The sequence below is a fragment of the Oncorhynchus keta genome, chromosome 3 (genome assembly GCF_023373465.1).
Source record: "Oncorhynchus keta strain PuntledgeMale-10-30-2019 chromosome 3, Oket_V2, whole genome shotgun sequence".
Lineage (NCBI taxonomy): Eukaryota > Metazoa > Chordata > Actinopteri > Salmoniformes > Salmonidae > Oncorhynchus > Oncorhynchus keta.
The window spans coordinates 11,995,655-12,018,359 of record NC_068423.1 but is presented as its reverse complement, the minus strand read 5'-3'; the positions used below and the strand labels follow the sequence as shown (position 1 = coordinate 12,018,359).

Genomic DNA, 22,705 nt, shown 5'->3' with positions numbered 1-22,705 from the left:
TTTACTAGTGTTGTGATACAAACATCCTAAAATATGTAGATATCTTTGTTAGAAATAATATTTCCCTTGACTGAATAATGCTGAATGAAAAAAAAAAAATAGCTCAACTTACCCCACTCTCCCCTACTGTTATTTATCTTCAATGTTCAGGAACGATTTAGTTTAGATTATAGGTATAACCTACTCAACCAAAATGAATGTTTGGTGAGGTGACCAAGCAATATCAACATGTGTAATGCGACTAGAGGTGAAGCACAGTTAGCTTTCACAGTTACTCACAACAAAATGTGTCCATAGTGGTTAGCTTTGGACTGAAGAGGCCAACAATTAAGTAATTAAACAACTGTCAACATTTCATTCAAACACCTCTGTGTGCTGAGTGGGGGAAGGGTCCTACCTTTTTCTTGGCATTGTGGGGCGTAATGTTGGTCTGGTATGTCCAGCTGGCCTCTTGGTTTTGGTAGATGACCAGCTCAGCGGCGGTATTGTAGGCAGTGACAAAGTCTTTGGCCCCGGCCTCTGTGGCAGGGAAGTTCCCTGGCCCCCACTCGGGTGGCAGGACAAAATGACAGAGTCCCAAGAGTGGCAGTAGCACCACCACCGCTTCCCAAAGCATTCTGGCCATTCCGGCCCTAGAGAGAAGTAGAGAAGGCTAAAAATACACTTGTTGCTGTGAGAGTAGAGTAACTAACACCTTCCCTGGGTTTTCTCATCCAAGTCTCCCTCCTGCTTCTCTTCTCCTACTGCCTCTGTCAGTTCCTTAAATTCTGAGCCGCCACAGCCGGCTCCTTTTTAAGTGGCTAGCAGTCTAACCCAGCCCACACTTTTCTGCAGCCTTCCCCTTTCCACTTTCCAGCACTGCCTGCCTGCACACTTACTTTACTAACAGTATGGGAGACTGGGGTAAGTTAGGCCAAAGGGTTAGTTGAGCCACCCCGTGGGAAGATCTCAATCACATACGCCTTGCATGCTCTCGCCTTGTCTCCTTCTCAAAGCCCATTGGAGGAGAAGGTCAGAGGGAAGGGACCTCTGGTGCTCTCACCCAATGGGTTTCGAGAAGGAGAGAGTATGTGAGGAGTATGGAATTGAGATCTTCCCCTACTTTCTAGGAAACCATACACAATGTTTTCATGCGATATTTAGGAAGAGGTCATCATGTAATGGAGTCTGTGAAGGAAGAAACCCCATGGAAAAATGTGTAATAGGTTTCATGATGCTTGTATCTAAACCAAAGTATATAGATCGTTTTAAGATTGTTTTATACATCAGTTGGGGGTCTCTATAAACTACAATAAACCTAGGATGAAAGTGTGTCCTTGTGGCTGTGTGGGCAAATATAGTCCAAATGTTTGCATTGGGGTTGAGCCAATGGCAACCATAACCCATACAAATGATGAGTACATTTTGTCAGTTTTATGCATAGTATTTTTTTATTTCTGCATATGAACTCAATCATGCCCCTTAAAAAATAAAAAGTAAAACAAGCAGGGATCTAGCCCCCCTTGAGCTTCTTGAGAGCGGCCAAGGAAGAAGTCCATTTGAGCAGCAGCAAGGGATGAACAAATGTGACTGAATGACACTGAAGAGGAACATTGACAAAAAAAAAAAAGAACCAATGTGCCTGTGTGAAAGAGAAGCTATGACAGAGTAGCAGAGGCACACAATATCTTATCTGATGACATGGAGTTTGAGCTTGCTGAACATATCAAGAATCTTGCAAACCAGTATCTTGCGTAGCCTCAAATGCTGAGAACTCACGAATTGGCACATCGAAACAACATCCCTGTCCCAGACAACTGTTCAAGAAATGGAAAATGAACAGAGGGCTCTATATCTGAAGGTAGGCATGCATGCCACATCCCCATTCTGTGAATTCAACTTTGACCAACCAGCACATTCACCCACTTACCCCAAGGTGGCTTAACTTCAGCCTGACGACTCCCAGTAAATTCTTCCCCTGCTCTTTCATTTGCTCCATACTGAAGTCTGAGAGTGCCATAATTGAACTAATTTGTGGTCACGAGGGGTGTTGTAAAAAAGAAAGTCATCAGTAATTGGATCATCTCTAAGCAATAGAAGAATCAAAGCCAATGATTCATTTTTTAACTGCCAATTTACCCAAGTGTGTTCCCGCTCTGGCCCAAAACATTGGTTTCTGGACCAATCAGACGGCCCAAATGTGTTCATGTTCCAGAGATACTCAGATCCAGACTTATTACGGAGAAGAAACTAACGTCTGTGGGCGTGGCGTAGCGTTTGGCCAGAGCAAGGAATCTGGGTAGCCAGGCAAGCTAACTTACTCTGTCCCTATGCTCAATTTACTCCATACCCGGTGGGCAATGTTTTCACATTTTTCTGATTATTTCCAGGGATACACAATAGCATGAAATACACTGAACTAAAATATTAATACGACATGTAACATGTTTCATGAGTTGAAATATAATTTTCCATACACAAAAAAAAGCTTATTTCGTGGGGCGACGGGGCTTAAGCCCTATTTGCATGGCACTAATATTACTAGAGAAGGTTGGTTATGTATTTATTAACCAACAATGTCCGTTATTCTAGAGGACGATTCAGACGGGATTCGTTTTTTCAAAACTGGCCCCTATAATTCTATCTATTTATCTATCTACATTTGAAGTCAGACGTTTACATACACCTTAGCAAAATACATTTAAACTCCGTTTTTCACAAATCCTGACATTTAATCCAAGTAACAATTCCCTGTCTTAGGTCAGTTAGGATCACCACTTTATTTTAAGAATGTGAAATGTCAGAATAATAGTAGAGAGTGATTTATTTCAGCTTTTATTTCTTTCATCACATTCCCAGTGGCTCAGAAGTTTACATACACTCAATTAGAATTTGGTAGCATTGCCTTCAAATTGTTTAACTTGGGTCAAACGTTTTGGGTAGCCTTCCACAAGCTTCCCACAATAAGTTGGGTGAATGTTGGCCCATTCCTCCTGACAGAGCTGGTGTAACTGAGTCAGGTTTGTAGGCCTCCATGCTCGCACACGCTTTTTCAGTTCTGCCCACAAATGGTGTATAGGATTGAGGTCAGGGCTTAGTGGTGGCCACTACAATGCCTTGATGTTGTTGACCATTTTGCCACAACTTTGGCAGTAATGCTTGGGGTCATTGTCCATTTGGAAGACCCATTTGTGACCAAGCTTTAACTTCCTGACTGATGTCTTGAGATGTTGCTTCAGTATATCCACATTTTCCTCCCTCATGATGCCATCTATTTTGTGAAGTGCACCAGTCCCTCCTGCAGCAAAGCACCCCAACAACATGATGCTGCCACCCCCATGCTTCACAGTTGGGATGGTGTTCTTTGGCTTGCAAGCATCCCCCTTTTTCCTCCAAACATAACGATGGTCATTATGGCCAAGCAGTTCTATTTTTGTTTCATCAGACCAGAGGACATTTCTCCAAAAAGTACGATCTTTGTCCCCATGTGCAGTTGCAAACCATAGTCTGGATTTTTTTATGGTGGTTTTGGAGCAGTGGCTTCTTCCTTGCTGAGCGGCCTTTCAGGTTATGTCGATATAGGACTCGTTTTACTGTGGATATAGATACTTTTGTACTATATAAGTACTTTTGTACTTCCTCCAGCATCTTCACAAGGTCCTTTGCTTTTGTTCTGGGATTGATTTGCACTTTTCGCACCAAAGTACGTTCACAGAACACATCTCTTTCCTGAGCCGTTCAACGGCTGCGTGGTCGCATGGTGTTTATACTTGCATACTATTGTTTGTATAGATGAACATGGTACCTTCAGGCGTTTGGAAATTGCTCCCAAGGATGAACCAGACTTGTGGAGGTCTACAAATGTTTTTTCTGAGGTCTTGGCTGATTTCTTTTGATTTTCCCATGATGTCAAGCAAAGAGGCACTGAGATTGAAGGTAGGCCTTGAAATACATCCATGGATACACCTCCAATTGACTCAAATTATGTAAATTAGTCTATCAGAATCTTCTAAAGCCATGACATAATTTTCTGGAATTTTCCAAGCTGATTAAAGGCACAGTCAACATAGTGTATGTAAACTTCTGACCCACTGGAATTGTGATACAGTGAGTTATAAGTGAAATAATCTGTCTGTAAACAATTGTTGGAAAAATTACTTGTGTCATACACAAAGTAGATGTCCTAACCGACTTGCCAAAACTATAGTTTGTTAACAAGAAATTTGTGGAGTGGTTGAAAAACGAGTTTCAATGACTCCAACCTAAGTGTATGTAAACTTCCGACTTCAACTGTATCTATCTATCGATCTATCGATCGATCGATCGATAGATCGACAGCTCCAGAGTCCATTTTATATAAATTGACAGTTATGATGGAAGCCTGGAGGTTTTTTTTCTAGGCATGAAGACACCGGTATTTCAACAAATCAGGGAGATAACTGGCTACACTGATAACTCGACCTTGGTTTCCAAGTTTGTAAACCATCTTTGGAATAGTGTCGCCATCATTTTTTAATTGAGGAAGTGTGATCATAATCATTATGATATTTTAGCGGTCCGCAGTTTAAGACGTCCTAAAAGCCCCCCAACCTTCAGATGTGAGCTAAACAGCTCATTTGAACTTGATATGCATTTTCAGGCTATAAAGGAGAAAGTGAACTTGTCATTTCCAAACGTTTAGCTCAGTTTTGTACTGCTTTGTGATCTATTAACAGCAAGGGTTGCATTAAATAGGTGCAATATTTGTTTTGTGATGCATTTGGTGATGTTCAATTCATTTGCACAAAATGTATAAACAAAAGCATACGCTGAGAAAGTTGATACACGTAAGGCCCTTTATACATTGCATTTGGAAAGTATTCAGACCACTTTACTTTTTCCACATTTTGTTACGTTACATCCTTGAGATGTTTCTACAACTTGATTGGAGTCCACCTGTGGTAAATTCAATTGATTGGACATGATTTGGAAAGGGACACACCAGTCTATATAAGGTCCCACAGTCGGCAGTGCATGTCAGAACAAAAACCAAGCCATGAGGTCAAATGAATTGTCCTTAGAGCTCGGAGACAGGATTGTGTCGAGGCACAGATCTGGGGAAGGGTAGCAAACAATTTCTGCAGAATTGAAGGTCCCCAAGAACACATAGCTGGCCGCCCAGCTAAACTGAGAAATAAGGGGAGAAAGGCCTTGGTCAGGGAGGTGACAAAGAACCCGATGGTCACTCTGACAGAGCTCCAGAGTTTCTCTGTGGAAAACCATCTCTGCAGCACTCCACCAGTCAGGGCTTTATGGTAGAGTGGGCAGACGGAAGCCACTCCTCAGTGAAAGGTAAATGACAGTCTGCTTGGAGTTTGCCAAAAGGCACCTAAGGGACTTTCAGACCATGAGAAAAATGATTATCTGGTCTAAATGCCATGCGTCACGTCTGGAGGAAACCTGGCACCATCCCTACGGTGAAGCATGGTGATGGCAGCATGATGCTGTGGGGATGTTTTTCAGCGGCAGGGACTGGGAGACTAGTCAGGGTTGAGGGAAAGATGAACAGAGCACAGAGATCCTTAATTAAAATCTGCTCCAGAGTGCTCAGAACCTCAGACTGGGGCGAAGGTTCACCTTCTAACAGGACAATGACCTTAAGCACACAGCCAAGACAACGCAGGAGTGGCTTCGGGACTATCATTATGGGGTATTGTGTGTAGATTGAGGGGGGGAACAATTTCATCAATTTTAGAATAATGCTGTATGTAACGTAACAAAATGTGGAAAAGTCAAGGGTTCTGAATACTTTACGAATGCACTGTCTGTTTCAAGTGAGAATTAGGCAGGTCTGATACCAAAGAAGAAGTGTAAAGTAGGCAACAATTTCCTATGTTTTATTTTCATTTTGCAAAAATAGTGTGCAGTTCCAGTAGTTAGCTATACCACTACATGGCAGAAAAGTTATTCACAACAGAAAAAACAACCACGATTTGACTTTAAACTACCACCAAGCTACAGCAAAATGTAATTCAATTACTAGTTGAACTACATGACGTTCACTACTCCTCAACACTGTTAGAACGAATACTATATTTCCCTTGGCGTAGTGTTGCTGAATGTAAAAACAAAATGGCTCAACATACCCCACTCTCCCCCATCTCTTTTTCGTTTTATCTATCCCTTTCCACCCCCCTCTTTTCTTCTCTCCCTCCCACCCTTCTTTCTGTCTGTCTCTTTCTTTATTCAACTCTTCCTGGTTGGTCAGCAATAGTAATGATTGGAATGGAAAGCACTCACTCCTTTGCCCAAAGTCAAATCCTGCACCACTGCTGTTGCAGATAGCTCAATAACCTACTGCACAGCGAGCTCGAGGTCTGTAAGGCACTCCACACACTTCTCTCTCTCTTTTTCTCTATCTCTTCTGCTTCCTCTTTCTCTCTACAGTAAGCTGGGGATGGGGAAAGAGAGAAAAGAGAGGGGGCAGAGGAGGGGGAAAGAGGGAGGGAAGAAAGCAGTGGAGGCTCTTGAGAGGAAGAAGGGGTCTACAGTAGCCTCAACAGCACTGTGTAGGGCAGCAACATGGTATAGCCGGAGGACAGCTAGTTTCCGTCCTCCTCTGGGTACATTGACTTCAATACAAAACCTAGGAGGCTCATGGTTCTCACTCTCTTCCATAGACTTACACAGTAATTATGACAACTTCCGGAGGATGTCCTCTAACCTAGCAGAGCTCTTGCAGCATGAACTGACATGTTATCCACCTAAACAAAGAATCAGAGAATGAATCTAGTACTGAAAGCATAAGCTACAGCTAGCTAGCACTGCAGTGCATAAATTGTGGTGAGTAGTTGACTCAAAGTGAGAGAAAGACAATAGTTTTAACAGTTTTGAACAAATTAATTTCTTCAAAAATGAAGGAGAAGCAAGAGAGAGAGAGAGCTATATTTTGTATTTCACTTTCACTTACTTAGCAAATGCATCTAGCTAGTTTAGCCTACTCAAACAGAGAGGGATGGTAATATTACCTGGCTGGCTATGGCTATCCAACACGTGAACTCTTCCAAGTCAAGGTAAGCTTTTGGTTTGATTAATTCATTGCCAACAAGGCCCATCGGTGTAACTGCTAAACTGCTTCCTAACTGTACACTGCACTGCATGATTGTAGTGGGTTTACTAACACGTTAGTTGTAGTAGCTATATTGACTTGACATTAGCTAATACGGTGACAAACATGTAGGCTTGGTGTAGTGGTTATGATATGAAGATTTGGCCTGGAAAGGTTTTTATGCCTGGTCACAGACTGCTAATGTTGTGCACTGAACTCCACAAGTGAAGGGAAAAGGTGAGAGGAGGAGAGAGCATAGATGTTGATAGTCGAATCGGATGATACTCATGATCAGAAAAAAATAAGCGTTTTAACAGGCTTAAAATAGATGTTGGCAAAATACCTCCCTGCATGTTCTCACTGCAAAGAAAGCTGTAGATTAGGAGAAGCGCCAAGGGTTGGGTGTGTATGTGCGCTCCTCTGTGTCTGTGTGTCCTCAACTTTCCCTACCCTTGCTCCACCTGTTAGATATTATACACATTGTTAGCTTGATACATCAAATCAAATTGTTTTGGTCACATGCAATACCATCTGCTAACCATGTGTGAGTGTAGCGAAACGCTTGTGCTTCTAGTTCGAACAGTGTAGTAATATCTAACACGTCATCTAACAATTCCACAACAACTACCTAATACACACAAGTCTGTAAAGGGATGGAATAATAATATATAAATATATGGATGAGTGATGACCGAGTGGCATAGGCAAGATGCAATAGATGGAAGTAAAATACAGTATATACATGTGAGATGAGTAATGCAAGATATGTAAACATTATTAAAGTGGCATTATTAAGGTAACTAGTGACCTATTTTTTCAAGTGGCCAATGATTTCAAGTCTGTATGTAGGCAGCAGCCTCTGTGTTAGTGATGGCTGTTTAACAGTCTGATGGCCTTGAGATAGAAGCAATTTTTCAGCCTCTCTCTATTTTTCAGTCTCTCTCAGGCCCCAGCTTTGATGCATGTGACCTGGACTTCTGGATGGTAGCGGGGTGAACAGGCAGTGGCTCGGGTGGTTGTTGTCCTTGATGATCTTTTTGGCTTTCCAGTGATAACGGGTGCTGTAGATTTACATTTACATTTAAGTCATTTAGCAGACGCTCTTATCCAGAGCGACTTATAAATTGGTGCATACACCTTATGACATCCAGTGGAACAGCCACTTTACAATAGTGCATCTAAATCTTTTAGGGGGGGGGGGGTTGAGAAGGATTACTTATCCTATCCTAGGTATTCCTTAAAGAGGTGGGGTTTCAGGTGTCTCCGGAAGGTGGTGATTGACTCCGCTGTCCTGGCGTCGTGAGGGAGTTTGTTCCACCATTGGGGGGCCAGAGCAGCGAACAGTTTTGACTGGGCTGAGCGGGAACTGTACTTCCTCAGTGGTAGGGAGGCGAGCAGGCCAGAGGTGGATGAACGCAGTGCCCTTGTTTGGGTGTAGGGCCTGATCAGAGCCTGGAGGTACTGAGGTGCCGTTCCCCTCACAGCTCCGTAGGCAAGCACCATGGTCTTGTAGCGGATGCGAGCTTCAACTGGAAGCCAGTGGAGAGAGCGGAGGAGCGGGGTGACGTGAGAGAACTTGGGAAGGTTGAACACCAGACGGGCTGCGGCGTTCTGGATGAGTTGTAGGGGTTTAATGGCACAGGCAGGGAGCCCAGCCAACAGCGAGTTGCAGTAATCCAGACGGGAGATGACAAGTGCCTGGATTAGTACCTGCGCCGCTTCCTGTGTGAGGCAGGGTCGTACTCTGCGGATGTTGTAGAACATGAACCTACAGGAACGGGCCACCGCCTTGATGTTAGTTGAGAACGACAGGGTGTTGTCCAGGATCACGCCAAGGTTCTTAGCGCTCTGGGAGGAGGACACAATGGAGTTGTCAACCGTGATGGCGAGATCATGGAACGGGCAGTCCTTCCCCGGGAGGAAGAGGAGCTCCATCTTGCTGAGATATCCTGGAGGGCAGGTAGTTTGCCCCCTGTGATGCATTGTGCAGATCGCACCACCCTCTGGAGAGCCCTGCGGTTGTGGGCGGTGCAGTTGCCGTACCAGGCAGTGATACAGCCCGACAGATTGCTCTCAATTGTGTATCTGTAAAAGTTACGCCTTCTTCACCACATTGTCTATGTGGAAGGACCATTTCAGTTTGTCCGTGATGTGTACGCCGAGGAACTTAAATCCTTCCACCTTCTCCACTGCTATCCCATCGATGTGAATATGGGTTGGTGCTCCCTCTGCTGTTTCCGGAAGTCTGCTATCATCTCCTTTGTTTTGTTGACATTGAGCGAGAGGTTGTTTTTCTGACACCAGGGGCCTGTTGCACAAAACTAGGATAAGGGATTAAGCCAGGATATCTTGGTGATCCTGGCTCAATTGATCCGTAATCCGGTTGCACTAAAGATGGATAGGGGGCAGGAGGATATGTTATGGTATAAATTACCATGGAGATTTATTCTGTGGAGCTAGCCTGCTCCAGACCAGGCTAAATTCCAGGATCTATTTAATCTCATCCCTAATGTCAGTCAGCAGTCACCACAAATGGAAACCAATAGTTATTTCACTGCTCACTATACATTGTTATCACATATAACTAGACCCACTGTCATTATTTAAACGTTTGTGATCATTAATTTCAATGATTTTGGATAAAAAATGATTTTTAGATGTTGCTATCATTAGATAATTTACAGTTTCCCATAGACTATATATAAAATGATAGAATATTAGGGCCACAGAGGAGAAAAAAAGACAAGTCATAATATTGTAACCAGTTGTTTTAAAGGAGGACAGTTGTTAAAATGACAGATGCGGGGCATTTAGTGAAATTGTACTTCAGTATGGTTTCATAAACAAAGACATGCTGATGTGCCAGAATATTAAGTATCACATTGTCATAAGTATCAAAACTGTAAAAACAATATGTAGCTTTTCTTCAGAAAGAACCAGCCTCATAAATTTATGACTTTATCCTTTTTCTTCAGTGTGGCCCTAGTACTCTGTCATATAAACAAATACACATTCCATATGAATATAAAAACACAATGTGTAACATTATGTTCCTTTATTGAATAAGGACAAAACAAAGCAGGTAAACCATCAGCTCCTTTCGAAACTGAAGTCACAGTGACTCTACAAGATGGAAAGCACAGAATCCAAGCATATTATACAAAATGATACATACACATTCAAAGGTCTGTATATAACACACCCTGCATGTCTGCACACTAAAATAAATGCAGGACAAATCCATACACATCAACTGAACAGACAAATGAATGGATGCAGTAGCCTCCTGCAGCCTTGTATTACACACAGTATACAGCACAAACATCATAAGAGGCCAAATTCGTAAAAAACGAACCCAAAAAAACCCAAATTCCTCTGCCACCGCAGGACATATTTAACCAAAATTGAAAGCACACATACTAACTAAAATAATTCAACACATATTGGTCCCTCAGCAGCCGACCACTGTCGTCATCAGGGAAGATTGCCGGATTGTCCCAGTCCATGGCTGGTGGCACTCTGGGGCCCTCTCCTTCCTCAGGCAGGCCACATTGTGGAGGACAGCACAAGCCACAGTAATATCACATGCCCTAACAGGGCTGACCCTTAATTTGTGAAGGCAGTGAAAGCGTGCCTTCAGGAGGCCAAAGGTCATTTCAACTCTGGCCCTGGTCCTGGCATGGGCATGGTTGTAGGCCTGCTGTGCTTCCTGGGGGTCTGTGAAAGGTGTCAGGAGAAAAGGCTGGCAGCCATACCCCTGTCTCCCAGCAACACACCAGAGAATTCACCTGTCAACACAAAATCTCATCATTACTACCTCATAAACACAGTGATATTCTTGACACAGCCATGATGGTTATAAATAGGGGTTGTGTGGCTTACCTTGTGATAGGCACTGATAGATTTCAGAGGCCCGAAAGATTCTGGAGTCATGGACTGAGCCAGGCCATTTTGCCACAACATTGCTGATCACACAGTCAGCATTGCAGACCATCTGAAATCATAAGATGAGGAATATTACACCAATCAATGCACATCACTGGCAATGCAGAGTGTTCGTCAATGGACAATATCAAAAAGTTATGTTCACCTGAACATTAATGCTGTGAAAGGATTTCCTATTCACAAAATCGGCCTCATGGGCACCTGAGGGGGCTTTTATCCTTATGTGTGTGCAGTCCACTGCACCAATGACATTGGGGAAACCTGTCACACAAAGTAATGAGTATCCTACTATGTGTTAACAGTTGTCCTGTAATTTGTAGATCCTCTTACCTGCAATCCTATAGAACTCCTCTTTGATGTCACAGAGTCTTCTGTGGCCAGGGAAGGAGATGAAGACATCTGCTAATGCTTTGATAGCCAGACACACACTCCTTATTGTGCTGCAAATTGTGGCCTTGTTCAGCTGTTCTGCATCCCCCACTGAGTACAGGAAGGCTCCACTAGCAAAAAAGCGCAAGGCCACACAAACCATTTGCTCCACACTCAGTGCATGGCTCCGTGCAGTGCGGTGCTTAATCCTGGGACCCAGTAGTCTGCATAGATACCTGATGCCATCTGCAGAAAACCTGTATCTTTCATATAGATGGTCGTCAGGGAAGGCCAGTGGGTCCAACCGGTCCCTGAAGACCCTTTCTCGCCTGAAGGCTCTCCTCAGCACAAGTGCTTCTTCATCCACCACATCTCGCACGAATGGGCATGCCATTGTCAGAGCAGAAAGGAACACACAATTTTGGGCCTTCATATAGGCTAGTGGCCACACCTGGTGCTGGGGGGTGGGCAAAGAGGGCGATGCCTTATAACGATGACTTGGTTGTACTGATTGCTGGGAAAATAAAAAACCTTAGAAAGATGCCACCGTCCTGTGTGCTCACAATAAGAGCTCATATGTCATGGCTCACTTGACTTTACGAGAATATACCTAATTTTTATTTTGAGCTGTGTCATCTTCTTGGAGCTGGGGAGGAAATACAAATAATGATTAATACATTTGTGTTACAGTTAGCATACAGTGTACATTGAAGGCATATCTCACCTCCCTCTCAAGTTTTTTTATTTCAAGGTCCAGTTTCCTAATTGTCCTCTTTTTTATTTCGGACTCCAGTGCAAGATTTTCCATCTTTTTCTTCTTGTACTGAATGTCTATGTCTGCCAGTTCTATTTGGCGCCGGAGGTGGTTGCCATACAACTTTCTGATAGCTTGTGAGCTCTGTGAACACAATACAATTAGCGCAGCTGGAATTTGGCAGGATGTGGTGTCCTTTTATTAATACGCACTATGTTGCCAGGCTGGTTTTCCCACTGTATAGCATCTGGGTCCTGTAAAAGAAATGAGATTTTTGATTTTGATGAGGACTCTTCACCATTGTAGAGTAAATAGTACTTTCACAGTCTTACCATGATACCTCATGCCTTCTGGAATCCAGAGAGATGGTCTCCTCCTCATCATCATCGTCTCCATCATGTGCTGTTGCTGCTGCACTGGGGCCTTCACCCTATCACATTTAATCGGATTCATATTGAAGCTAGTAGACAAGACATGCCAGGCCTACAGTATGCCTTTGATGGAGTACTCACTGGATCAGCATCGTCTGGTGCTTGTGCTGGTGGCTCTAACAGGAACACAGTGCTGCCAGACACTGCAAGGCAATAGGTAAACCAAAGTCAGACAGTCCAAATTGATTCAATATGAATGTGGTTGTATCCCATGTAGAGATGGAAGGACATACCTTGAATGAAGCGGGTGGCATCTTGGGAGGAACCTATGCTCGTCTCTTTCCCCCAGGGATCCCCTCTAAGACGGGCCTGCCTTTATTTAGCTCCAAGGCCATGTCCTCTGCTGGGGTAAGGTCAGCCTTTGGTGACCCACCACCCGTGCCTTGTCTGTGGGTATTCTTTTTCACTGCTAAAACAGTACAGACAATGTGTGAGCAGGCACCTTCTGGGTACAATATATGCTTGTGCTTTGTTAAATATTAGTCAGGGACCATACCATTCTGCAGAATGTTCTTGTATTTGATTTTGACCTGCCGCCATGTCCGTTTTGGCCCGTTCATGTTTAATCTACACACACACACACATTTAATGGAGTCACACTGCAAAAAATTACTTGGTATTTTTGTCTTGTTTTCAGTAAAAATATCAACAACAAAAAAAAACTTAAATAAAGATGTATTTTCTTGATTTGCTAAATGACCTAGCAAAATAAGTATAGTTTAGACAAAAATATAAACTTTAAGTAAATGTGTGCTTAAAACAAGCAAATAAAAAATCTGTCAATATAATAAAAATTCTCTTGAAATAAGTTTACTTTTTCCATAAACACTTAATTTTAGAAAAGTTCTCGTTTCACTGGCAGATTTTTTTGCTTATTTTCCTAGGTAATTTTGCTCAAGAAAATATTCAAGATGTTTTTTTAGATATTTTTTTTTACTGAAAACAAGACAAAATACTAAGTAAGAAAGACATTTTTGCAGTGCAGTGAGCAACCGACCTTGGGTCATTTGAAAGGCGCTATATAAATTAAAGTGATTATTATTATAGCTCATCTATTTATTCAATTAAATTTTATTTATATAGCACTTTTCACAATTGTTTCATTCTGTCAAAGCAGCTTTACATTAATGAAAGCAGGAGAAACACAAAAAACGGTGGACAACATAAGAAGCAGAGTACAACGGCTAAGATTAAACCGTACTGAGCGTAGTAACGTTAAATAATAATGTAAGGCTTTAATAATAATTTATCATAGCTTTATACAGTGTGATGGACTTACTTTACACAATTTCACTCATATCTGCAGTGCATTTCAATTAAAAATTTAACCGTTTCATAATTACAGTACAACTGCGTTTTTGGAGATGTGAATTAAATATTTGAATTGTAATTGTGATGTTTCAGCGGAGCGGTGAGTGTGTAATTGTGCACTACTTACGCATTCAGGCGGTCTGCAATACTTTGCCACGCTTTTTCTCTTTATCACTGTGGCGGTGTTGCCTTTCTTCTTAATTATATCTTTTACCTCCTCGTATGCCTCCATGAGGATTTGTGCTTCCGACGGGGAAAAGTACGCGGCTCTAGTTGCCGTGGTAAATCAGTTAATCTGTGATCTGTGGCGGGGTCTATTTGAGTGAGCCGTGAGCGCGCACCTATCCAGGATTGGTTTCACCCGGCTTAATGAATCCGTGTCTGCTCATCCTGGCTTGGTCTTTGTGCAACCAATTAAGCCTGGACGCACATGTTTTGGCTTCATTGAGCTCAGCTTAGTCATTTATCCCGGATGTCTTAATTCTACTTTTGTGCAACAGGCCCCTGACCCCGAGTGCCCTCATCACCTCCCTATAGGCTGTCTAGTCGTTGTTGGTGATCAAGCCTACTACTGTTGTGTTGTCTGCAAACTTGATGATTGAGTTGGAGGCGTGCATGGCCACGCAGTCATGGGTGAACAGGGAGTACCGGAGGGGGCTGAGCACGCACCCTTGTGGGGCCTCAATGTTGAGGATCAGTGAAGTGGAGATTGTTTCCTACCTTCACCACCTGGGGGCGGCAACGTGAGGAAGTCCAGGTCCCAGTTGCACAGGGCGGGGTTGAGACCCAGGGCCTCAAGCTTAATGATGAGCTTGGAGGGTACTATGGTGTTGAATGCTGAGCTGTCGTCAATGAACAGCATTCTTACATAGGTATTCCTCTTGAACAATGGTGGCCATCTTGGAGCATGTGGGGACAGCAGACTGGGAAAGGGAGAGATTGAATATGTCCGTAAACACACCAGCCAGCTGGTCTGCGCATGCTCTGAGGACGTGGCTAGCGAGGCTTAACACGTTTAAATGTCTTACTCACGTCGGCCACGGAGAAGGAGATCCCGCAGTCCTTGGTAGAGGGCCGCGTCGGTGGCACCGCATTATCCTCAAAGCGGGCAAAGAAGGTGTTTCGTTTGTCTGGAAGCAAGACGTCGGTGTCCATGACGTGGCTGGTTTTCTTTTTGTAGTCTGCGATTGCCTGTAGACCCTGCCACAAACACGTCTCGTGTCTAAGCCTTTGAATTGCGACATTGATAGCAATGTCCTTGCCATGTGATTTATCATGGAAGCAGGCTGCAGCAATCTAAGTGATCAAACCCGAAAACATGCGAAGTAAAGGGATCAGGTCTACAGGCAGTGTGGGCAGATAAATACAGCTTCACTCTATCCAATCAAAACAACGGGATCAATGTACGGTTGAGTTATTTATACCGCATATGTCTGACTCAAAGACAGTACAGTATGGTTTAACAACTCTGTGACTGACTGACATGAGAAAGATACTTGCTGACACTCAAAAATTACTTTTTTCCCCGATCACGGATAATTCCAAATAATCCTCAGATCATAATCATATCCAGAGAATTGCCCATATCCGTTACGATACTTGTTTTGAAAGCAAACTGTGTTTCATTCCGCCATTTCTGTTGAAAAACATTTCTTAAATGGAAGCAAACGGATCGAAACAGGGATAAACATACCTGAATTTGTCCAATAGAAACTCTCGTTTGCAACTGTTGGACTAATGGTTACACCCTATATCAGCTAGATGCAGGCAAGAGTGTGCAAGGTAGTATTGAATGTGTCAATGTCTGTCACCTTGATTACTCAAATGTTTCTCTGGACCTGTGCACCTACGTTGTAAACTTTAATTCATAGGCTAGGTTGTAGCAACCTCATGATGGGTATAGGGAACATTAGAGTATCATGTAGTAGCCTAAACCTATTGATGTTACATTGAGCTGGGTGAATGGAATATGAATGACAGTTATCCAACATACTGTAATAGATATAAGGCCATGCTCGTTAAAAAAAAAATCGTCCTCCATTATTTTAAACGGTACCAACCGCCACTGGAAGAGAGAAGGGGGAAACCCAGACAAGAGAGAGAAACCCAGACAAAAATATACCACGATTTGGGGGATTTTCACAAAATGTCATCCATAGATAGAATGGTCCTTTGGAGGAAGGATTGTTGACATACTGTATGTTTCACATTTGTATCTTGAAACATCATTGAGACTTGATTGATCAAAGTTGTCATATTTATGACATTTTGACCTTACCCAGGCCTCCCGTTTCATCTGTAGGTGCTACAAAGCAATCGTTGGTGTCATGTAAAGCTTTACTGCATATCTTAAATAATTATGAAAATATCAACATTTTGATTTGGCTAAATGTTCAATATATTGTTGAACATACTATACACTGAACAGAAATATAAACACAACATGCAACAATTTCTAAGAGTTTACTGAGTTATAGTTCATATAAGGAAATCAGTCAATTTAAATCAATTCATTAGGCCTTAATCTATGTATTTCACATGCCTGGGAATACAGGTATGCATCTGTTGGTACCGGGTACCTTAATAAAAAGGTAGGGGCGTGGATCAGAAAACCAGTCAGTATCTGGTGTGACCACCATTTGCCTCATGTAGTGCAACACATCTTCTTCTTGGTCAGGCTGTTGATTGTGGCCCTTTAGTGTAATGTTGTCCCATTCCTCTTCAATGGCTGTGCGAAGTTGCTGGATATTGGCAGGAAGCTGTCGTACAAGTCGATCCAGAGATGCTCAATGTCTGGTGAGTATGCAGGTCATGGAAGAACTTGGACATTTTCAGCTTCCAAGAATTATGTACAGAAACATTCTTTGGTTGTGCAAACACAGTTTCATCAGCTGTTCTCAGACAGTCCCGCAGGTGAGGAAGACCGATGTGGAGGTCCTGGGCTGGCGTGGTTACACATGGTCTGCGGTTGTGAAGCCGGTTGGACATAGAGAAATGAACATTACATTCTCTGGCAAAAGCTGTGGTGGACATTCCTGCAGTCAGCATGCCAATTACACACGCCCTCAAAATTTGAGACAGCTGTGGCATTGTGTTGTGTGATAAAACTGCACATTTTAGAGTGGCCTTATTGTCCCCAGCACAAGCATGATCATTACCTGTGTAATGATCATGCTGTTTCATCAGCTTATTGATATGCCACACCTGTCAGATGGATTAATTATCTTGGCAAAGGAGAAATGCTCACTAACATGGATGTACACAGATTTGTGCACAACATTTGAGAGAAATAAGCTTTTCACAGAAACTCATCCCTCTCTATTTAGGAGGAAGTAGCTAGGCAAACCTCTATGCATCGATATACAGTGAGTAATGATGTTTTCTTCATGACATGAGCAAGGAGATGGAGCTTATCTCTGCGATTTGATAGCATTTGGTCTCATGCAGCCGCTAATTCGTTTAGTGGAGCAATCAATATTGATAGTAGCTATTATGTGTTATGCAGTTCACAAGATTCTGGAACCTTCCATTACTCGTTTAGCTAGGAACGCATTCAATTTAACGTACAGACTGGTCTGGAGTAGTGTGCTTGTATAGCTACACTTGCTGTTCTGCTCTGAGCTAACCAGAGTATCGCAAGCTCATTAGTGCATGCTGTTGCAAGGACAGACCCGCAGACCAGTTCCTCTGTGGAGGTGGCTTCCGTCTGGCCACTCTACCATAAAGGCCTGATTGATGGAGTGCTGCAGCGATGGTTGTCCTACTGGATGGTTCTCCGATCTCCACAGAGGAACTCTGGAGCTCTGCCAGAGTGACCATCAGATTCTTAGTCACCTCCCTGACCAAAGCCAATCGCCCCCGATTGCTCAGTTTGGCCCAAGCGGCCAGCTCTAGGAAGACTATCTAGGGGATTCCAAACTTCCTCCATTTAAGAATGATGGAGGCCACTGTGTTCTTGGGGACCTTCAATGCTGCAGAAATGTTTTGCTACCCGTCCCAAGGTCAGTTCCTCAACACAATCCTGTCTCTGAGCTCTACGGACAATTCCTTTGACCTCATGGCTTGGTTTTTGCACTGACATGCACCGTCAACTGTGGGACCTTAAATAGACAGGTGTGTACCTTTCCAAATCATGTCCAATCCATTGAATGTACCACAGGTGGACTCCAATCAAGTTGTCGAAACATCTCAAGGATGATAAAAGGAAACAGGATGCACCTGAGTTCAATTTCAAGTCACATAGCAAAGGGTCTGAATACTTTCCAAATGCACTGTACATCACCAAGATTTACATGATTAATTTCTTAATAAATGGTTAAACCTATTTCTACGTGGTGTTTATTTTCTGAAAACAGCTACTCTTTCTGGGGTCTAGCAAAATGAAGGCAGTTATTTAAAATTAACAACATATTACATTTCACAACAGATTTCACAGCACATTGTGTTCCCTCAGGCCACTACTATTGTGTGTGTGTGTGTGTGTGTGTGTGTGTGTGTGTGTGTGTGTGTTTTCTTCACAGTCCCAGCTGTTCCATAAGGTATATTTTTTGTATTATTTATTTAATTTTACTGCTGGCATGAGTTACTTGATGTGGAATAGAGTTCCATGTAGTCATGGCTCTATGAAGTACTGTGTACCTCCCATAGTCTGTTCTGGTTTTGGGGACTGTGGAGAGACCTCTGGTGGCATGTCTTGTGGAGTATGCATGGGTGTCTGGGCTGTGTGCTAGTAGTTTAAGCAGACCGCTTGGTGCATTCAACATGGCAATACTTCCCACAAATACAAGTAGGGAAGTAGTCAATTTCTCCTTTACTTTGAGCCAGGATAGATTGACATGTATATTATGAATGTTAACTCTCTGTGTACATTTAAGGGCCTGCCGTGCTGCCCAGTTCTGAGACAATTGTAATATTCCTAAATCCCTCTGTGACACCTGATCACACGACTTGACAGTTGTCCAAGTGCGACAAAACTGAGGACCTGCCTGTAGGATCTGCCTTGTTCATAACGTTCTTAAGAAGGTAGAGCAGCACTTTATTATGGACAGACCTCATCCCATCTTAGCTGCTGTTGCATCAATTTGTTTTGACCATGATAGTTTACAATCCAGGTTTAATCCAAACAGTCAGGTTCTGTTTGAGGGATTGGTATACATATATGTAGCTTACCGCTCTCACTGCTTGAATGCAATTGTATGTATTGATGCTTTTGCTTGGACCCTGAAGGAGCAGAGCCTATATCACAAGACTTGAATTATTAATTTGTTGATAAATGGTTAAACATTTCTACGTGGTGTTTCCTTTCTGAAGTATTGTAAGATGACACGTGTCTGCAACTAGTCAGCCTCAACCACCTTTAGATTTTTCTTGAAGGTAGGGTTACTTTGAAAAATGTATTGTTATAGCATGAACATGTCCAAACCCCTGCACTTGGGAAACATAACTCCCTGCAGGACTTTCACTGCACCAAATACCCTAGGTACAGACTCCTAATTATCCTTACACCTCTGAAGACTCTAACCAAGTCCATGCCAGTCGGAAGAACTTAAGTGTTTTATCTCTGAACCCTCAAAAGTTGGTTTCTCCACCTGTTGGATAAGGTGAACCACGAGGTGTTAACAACACTCGGTGGAGACTAGAGATCCTGACTGCCAATGTGTCCAGCCTGAGACATGCCATTAAGTTATCCTGACACTCACACCTCACAATTGTTACATCCCGCCCCCCTCACCTCTCCCTTTCTCACAGCCCCAATCAATGAGAGAAGAAATAGACAAGATGATGGTGTACACATTGTTAGATTACTTCATGGAGCGAAAAATATATATTTTAATAACAAAGCATTTTCTACATTCAATTCAAACTGACCCCTGCAAATGGACAAGGACATTTTATGAGACTCCTGTACTATACCTAACAGTACCTAACCTGTAACTACCAATATAATGGATACCAATTCATGATATTTGCACACCTATTTCATGTAACGTATTTCAGAATGCTAAGAACCATCACACAACAACAACCAACACTGATTTCTTAGTTGGACTTGGTACCTGGTTAAATAAAGGTGAAATAAAATATACAGAGGGTACCGGTACAGAGTCACCAGTTAGTCGAGGTAATTGAGGTAATATGTACATGTAGGTAGAGTTACTAAAGTGACTATGCATAGATAATAACAGAGAGCAGCAGCGGCAATGTAAATACTCTGAGTAGCCATTTGATTAGATGTTCAGGAGTCTTATGGCTTGGGGGTAGAAGCTGTTTAGAAGCCTCTTGGACCACTGGTGTTGATGTCAGCCATGGCCAACCTTTCAAAGCACTTCATGGCTACAGACGGGAGTGCTGCGGGTTGGTAGTCATTTAGGCAGGTTACCTTAGTGTTCTTGGGCACAGGGACTATGGTGGTCAGCTGAAAACATGTTGGTATTACAGACTCGGAAAGGGAGAGGTTGAAAATGTCAGCGAAGACACTTGCCAGCTGGTCAGCGCACCCTGCAGCCTTGTGAATATTAACCTGTTTAAAAGTCTTACTCACATCGGCTGCGGAGAGCGTGATCACACAGTCGTCCAGTGCAGCCTGTGCTCTCATGCATGTTTCAGTGTTATTTGCCTCGAGCGAGCATAGAAGTTGTTTAGCTCGTCTGGTAGGCACGTGTCACTGGGCCGCTCTCGGCGGTGCTACTTCCCTTTGTAGTCTGTACTGGTTTGCAAGCCCTGACACATTCAACGAGCGACGGAGCCAGTGTAGTACCATTCGATCTTAGTCCTGTATTGACGCTTTCCTGTTTGATGGTTTGTCGGAGGGCGTAGTGAGATTTCTTATGAGATTCCAGGTTAGAGTCCCGCTCATTGAAAGCGGCAGCTCGAGCCTTTAGCTCAGTGTGGATGTTGCCTGTAGTCCATGGCTTCTGGTTGGGGTATGTACGTACAGTCATTGTGGGGACGACATCATAGATGCACTTATTGATGAAGCCAATGACTGATGTGGTGTACTCCTCAATGCCATCGGAAGAATCCTGGAACATATTCCAGTCTTTTCTAGCAAAACAGTCCTGTAGCTTAGCTTCTGCTTCATCTGACCACTTTTTTATTGACCGAGTCACTGGTGCTTCCTGCTTTAATTTTGCTTGTAAGCGGGAATCAGGAGGATAGAATTATGGTCAGTTTTGCCAAATGGAGGGCAAGGGAGAGCTTTGTACGCATCTCTGTGTGTGGAGTAAAGGTGGTCTAGAGTTTTTTTTTTTCCATCTGGTTGCACATTTAGCATGCTGATAGAAATTTGGTGAAACAGATTTATGTTTCCCTGCATTAAAGTGTCCGGCCACTAGGAGCACCGCCTCTGGATTTCCTGTTTGTTTATGGTGGAATATAGCTCATTGAGTGCGGTCATAGTGCCAGCATCGGTTTGTGGTGGTATGTAAGACAGCAACGAAAAATACAGGTGAAATCTCTCTAGGTAGATAGTGTGGTCTACAGCTTATCATGAGATACTCTATCTCAGGCGAGCAAAACCTTGAGACTTCCTTAGACATCGTGCACCAGCTATTGTTTACAAATATACATAGTCCGCCACCCCTTGTCTTACCAGACGTTGCTGTTCTATCCTGCCGATACAGCGTATATAACCAGCCAGCTGTATGTTGATAATGTTGTCATTCAGCCACGACTTTGTGAAGCATAAGATATTACAGTTTTTAATGTCCCGTTGGTAGTTTAATCTTCCTCGTAGCTCGTCAATTTTATTTTCCAATGATTGCATGTTAGCTAGTAGAACGGAAGGCGGTGGGGGTTTATTCAATTGCCCATGAATTCTCAGAAGGCAGCCTGACCTCCGCCCTCTTTTTCTTCTCTTCACGCAAATGACAGAAATTTGGGCCTGTTCCCGGGAAAGCAATATGTCCTTCACATTGGGCTCGTCGGACTCGTAAAAGGAAAAAAAATATTCTGCCAGTTCGTGGTGAGTAATCGCTGTTCTAATGTCCAAAAGTTATTTTCGGTCATAATGACAGAGCGATATTCACATGACAACACAGCCACAAAGTCGGAACAACTTTGACAACAGATGCCTCTCCATCAGGAGAAATCAAGAGGCGAATATCACAGCCAATCACAAAACTGGTGGGTAAGTAATACTGTGAAATGTTCATTCCACTATTACTGCAGATATATTATGGACATTTTCTTAAATTGCAATTCCAATGTGTAGCACCTTGAAACTCAGCATGGGAAAACAGCCATTTCTTTTTTTTTTGTAAGGGTACACACCCCAAGCTGATCAACAACAGTTCTTTTTTACTAAACTGAGTGGAGAAAAATAAGCCTTGAGGTCTTGAGAAGTCAGCACTGTAAAATTTGAGGCTGATAATTCCAACCAGTTCACCCCTGATACAAGCCAGTATTGGGCATCCATCCATGTCCTCAGACATCGGGAGATGACGTGGAAACCGGTCACTAGGGGCAACAGTAAGCGTTGTTACCTTTAAGTAGGTTTCAACATGGGGTAGGGGATGAGAGAGTTAACACCTAAACTTAACCTTAAAGATGTTATGTTTGCAATCATTTTGAAATTTGACATTTGAAAAACATGGATGAACGTCTAATTCTGGATAATCCATCAGAATTGGATCTAAAGTCAATGTTACTGGGGACAAAAAAAGTGTCCTGGGCCAATAGTGTCAGACAGCAAGCTGGCTGTAATGATGGTGTCTGACTACTACCGTCCATGCAAGGCAACCCCAGTCAATCCTCCCTCCAGACTCAGGACTATAATTGAATTGAGAAGCTGTAATGGAACTCTGTGAAGCGTGACGAAGCCATGATAGC

The 22,705-nt window shown here is 43.0% G+C and overlaps 2 protein-coding genes and 1 pseudogene across 4 annotated transcripts in view; 1 reads left to right on the top strand and 2 right to left on the bottom strand.

Annotated features, from left to right (window-relative positions):
• The window catches only part of LOC118366329 (angiotensin-converting enzyme-like), a 36,726-nt gene extending 35,893 nt beyond the window's left edge, over positions 1-833 (bottom strand). The window contains exon 1 of the mRNA XM_035748913.2: positions 398-833. Within this exon, the coding sequence (XP_035604806.2) occupies positions 398-625 (228 nt within the window). The 5' untranslated portion in view covers positions 626-833. The remainder of the gene's footprint in view (positions 1-397) is intronic.
• Positions 1-22,705, top strand: part of LOC118366338 (ABI gene family member 3-like) — a 33,382-nt gene that overhangs the window by 1,541 nt on the left and 9,136 nt on the right. Inside the window, exons 2-3 of one of the 3 annotated variants that reach the window (XM_035748925.2) lie at positions 21,749-21,839; positions 21,960-22,004. The exons of 1 other annotated variant lie outside the window; for it this stretch is intronic. In XM_035748925.2, the coding sequence (XP_035604818.2) occupies positions 21,749-21,839; positions 21,960-22,004 (136 nt within the window). Of the gene's footprint in view, positions 1-21,748; positions 22,005-22,705 lie in introns of those variants that run through there. One more of the 3 variants, XM_052489517.1, reaches the window with a different exon arrangement.
• LOC118389711 (putative nuclease HARBI1) lies at positions 10,372-13,128 on the bottom strand (annotated as a pseudogene).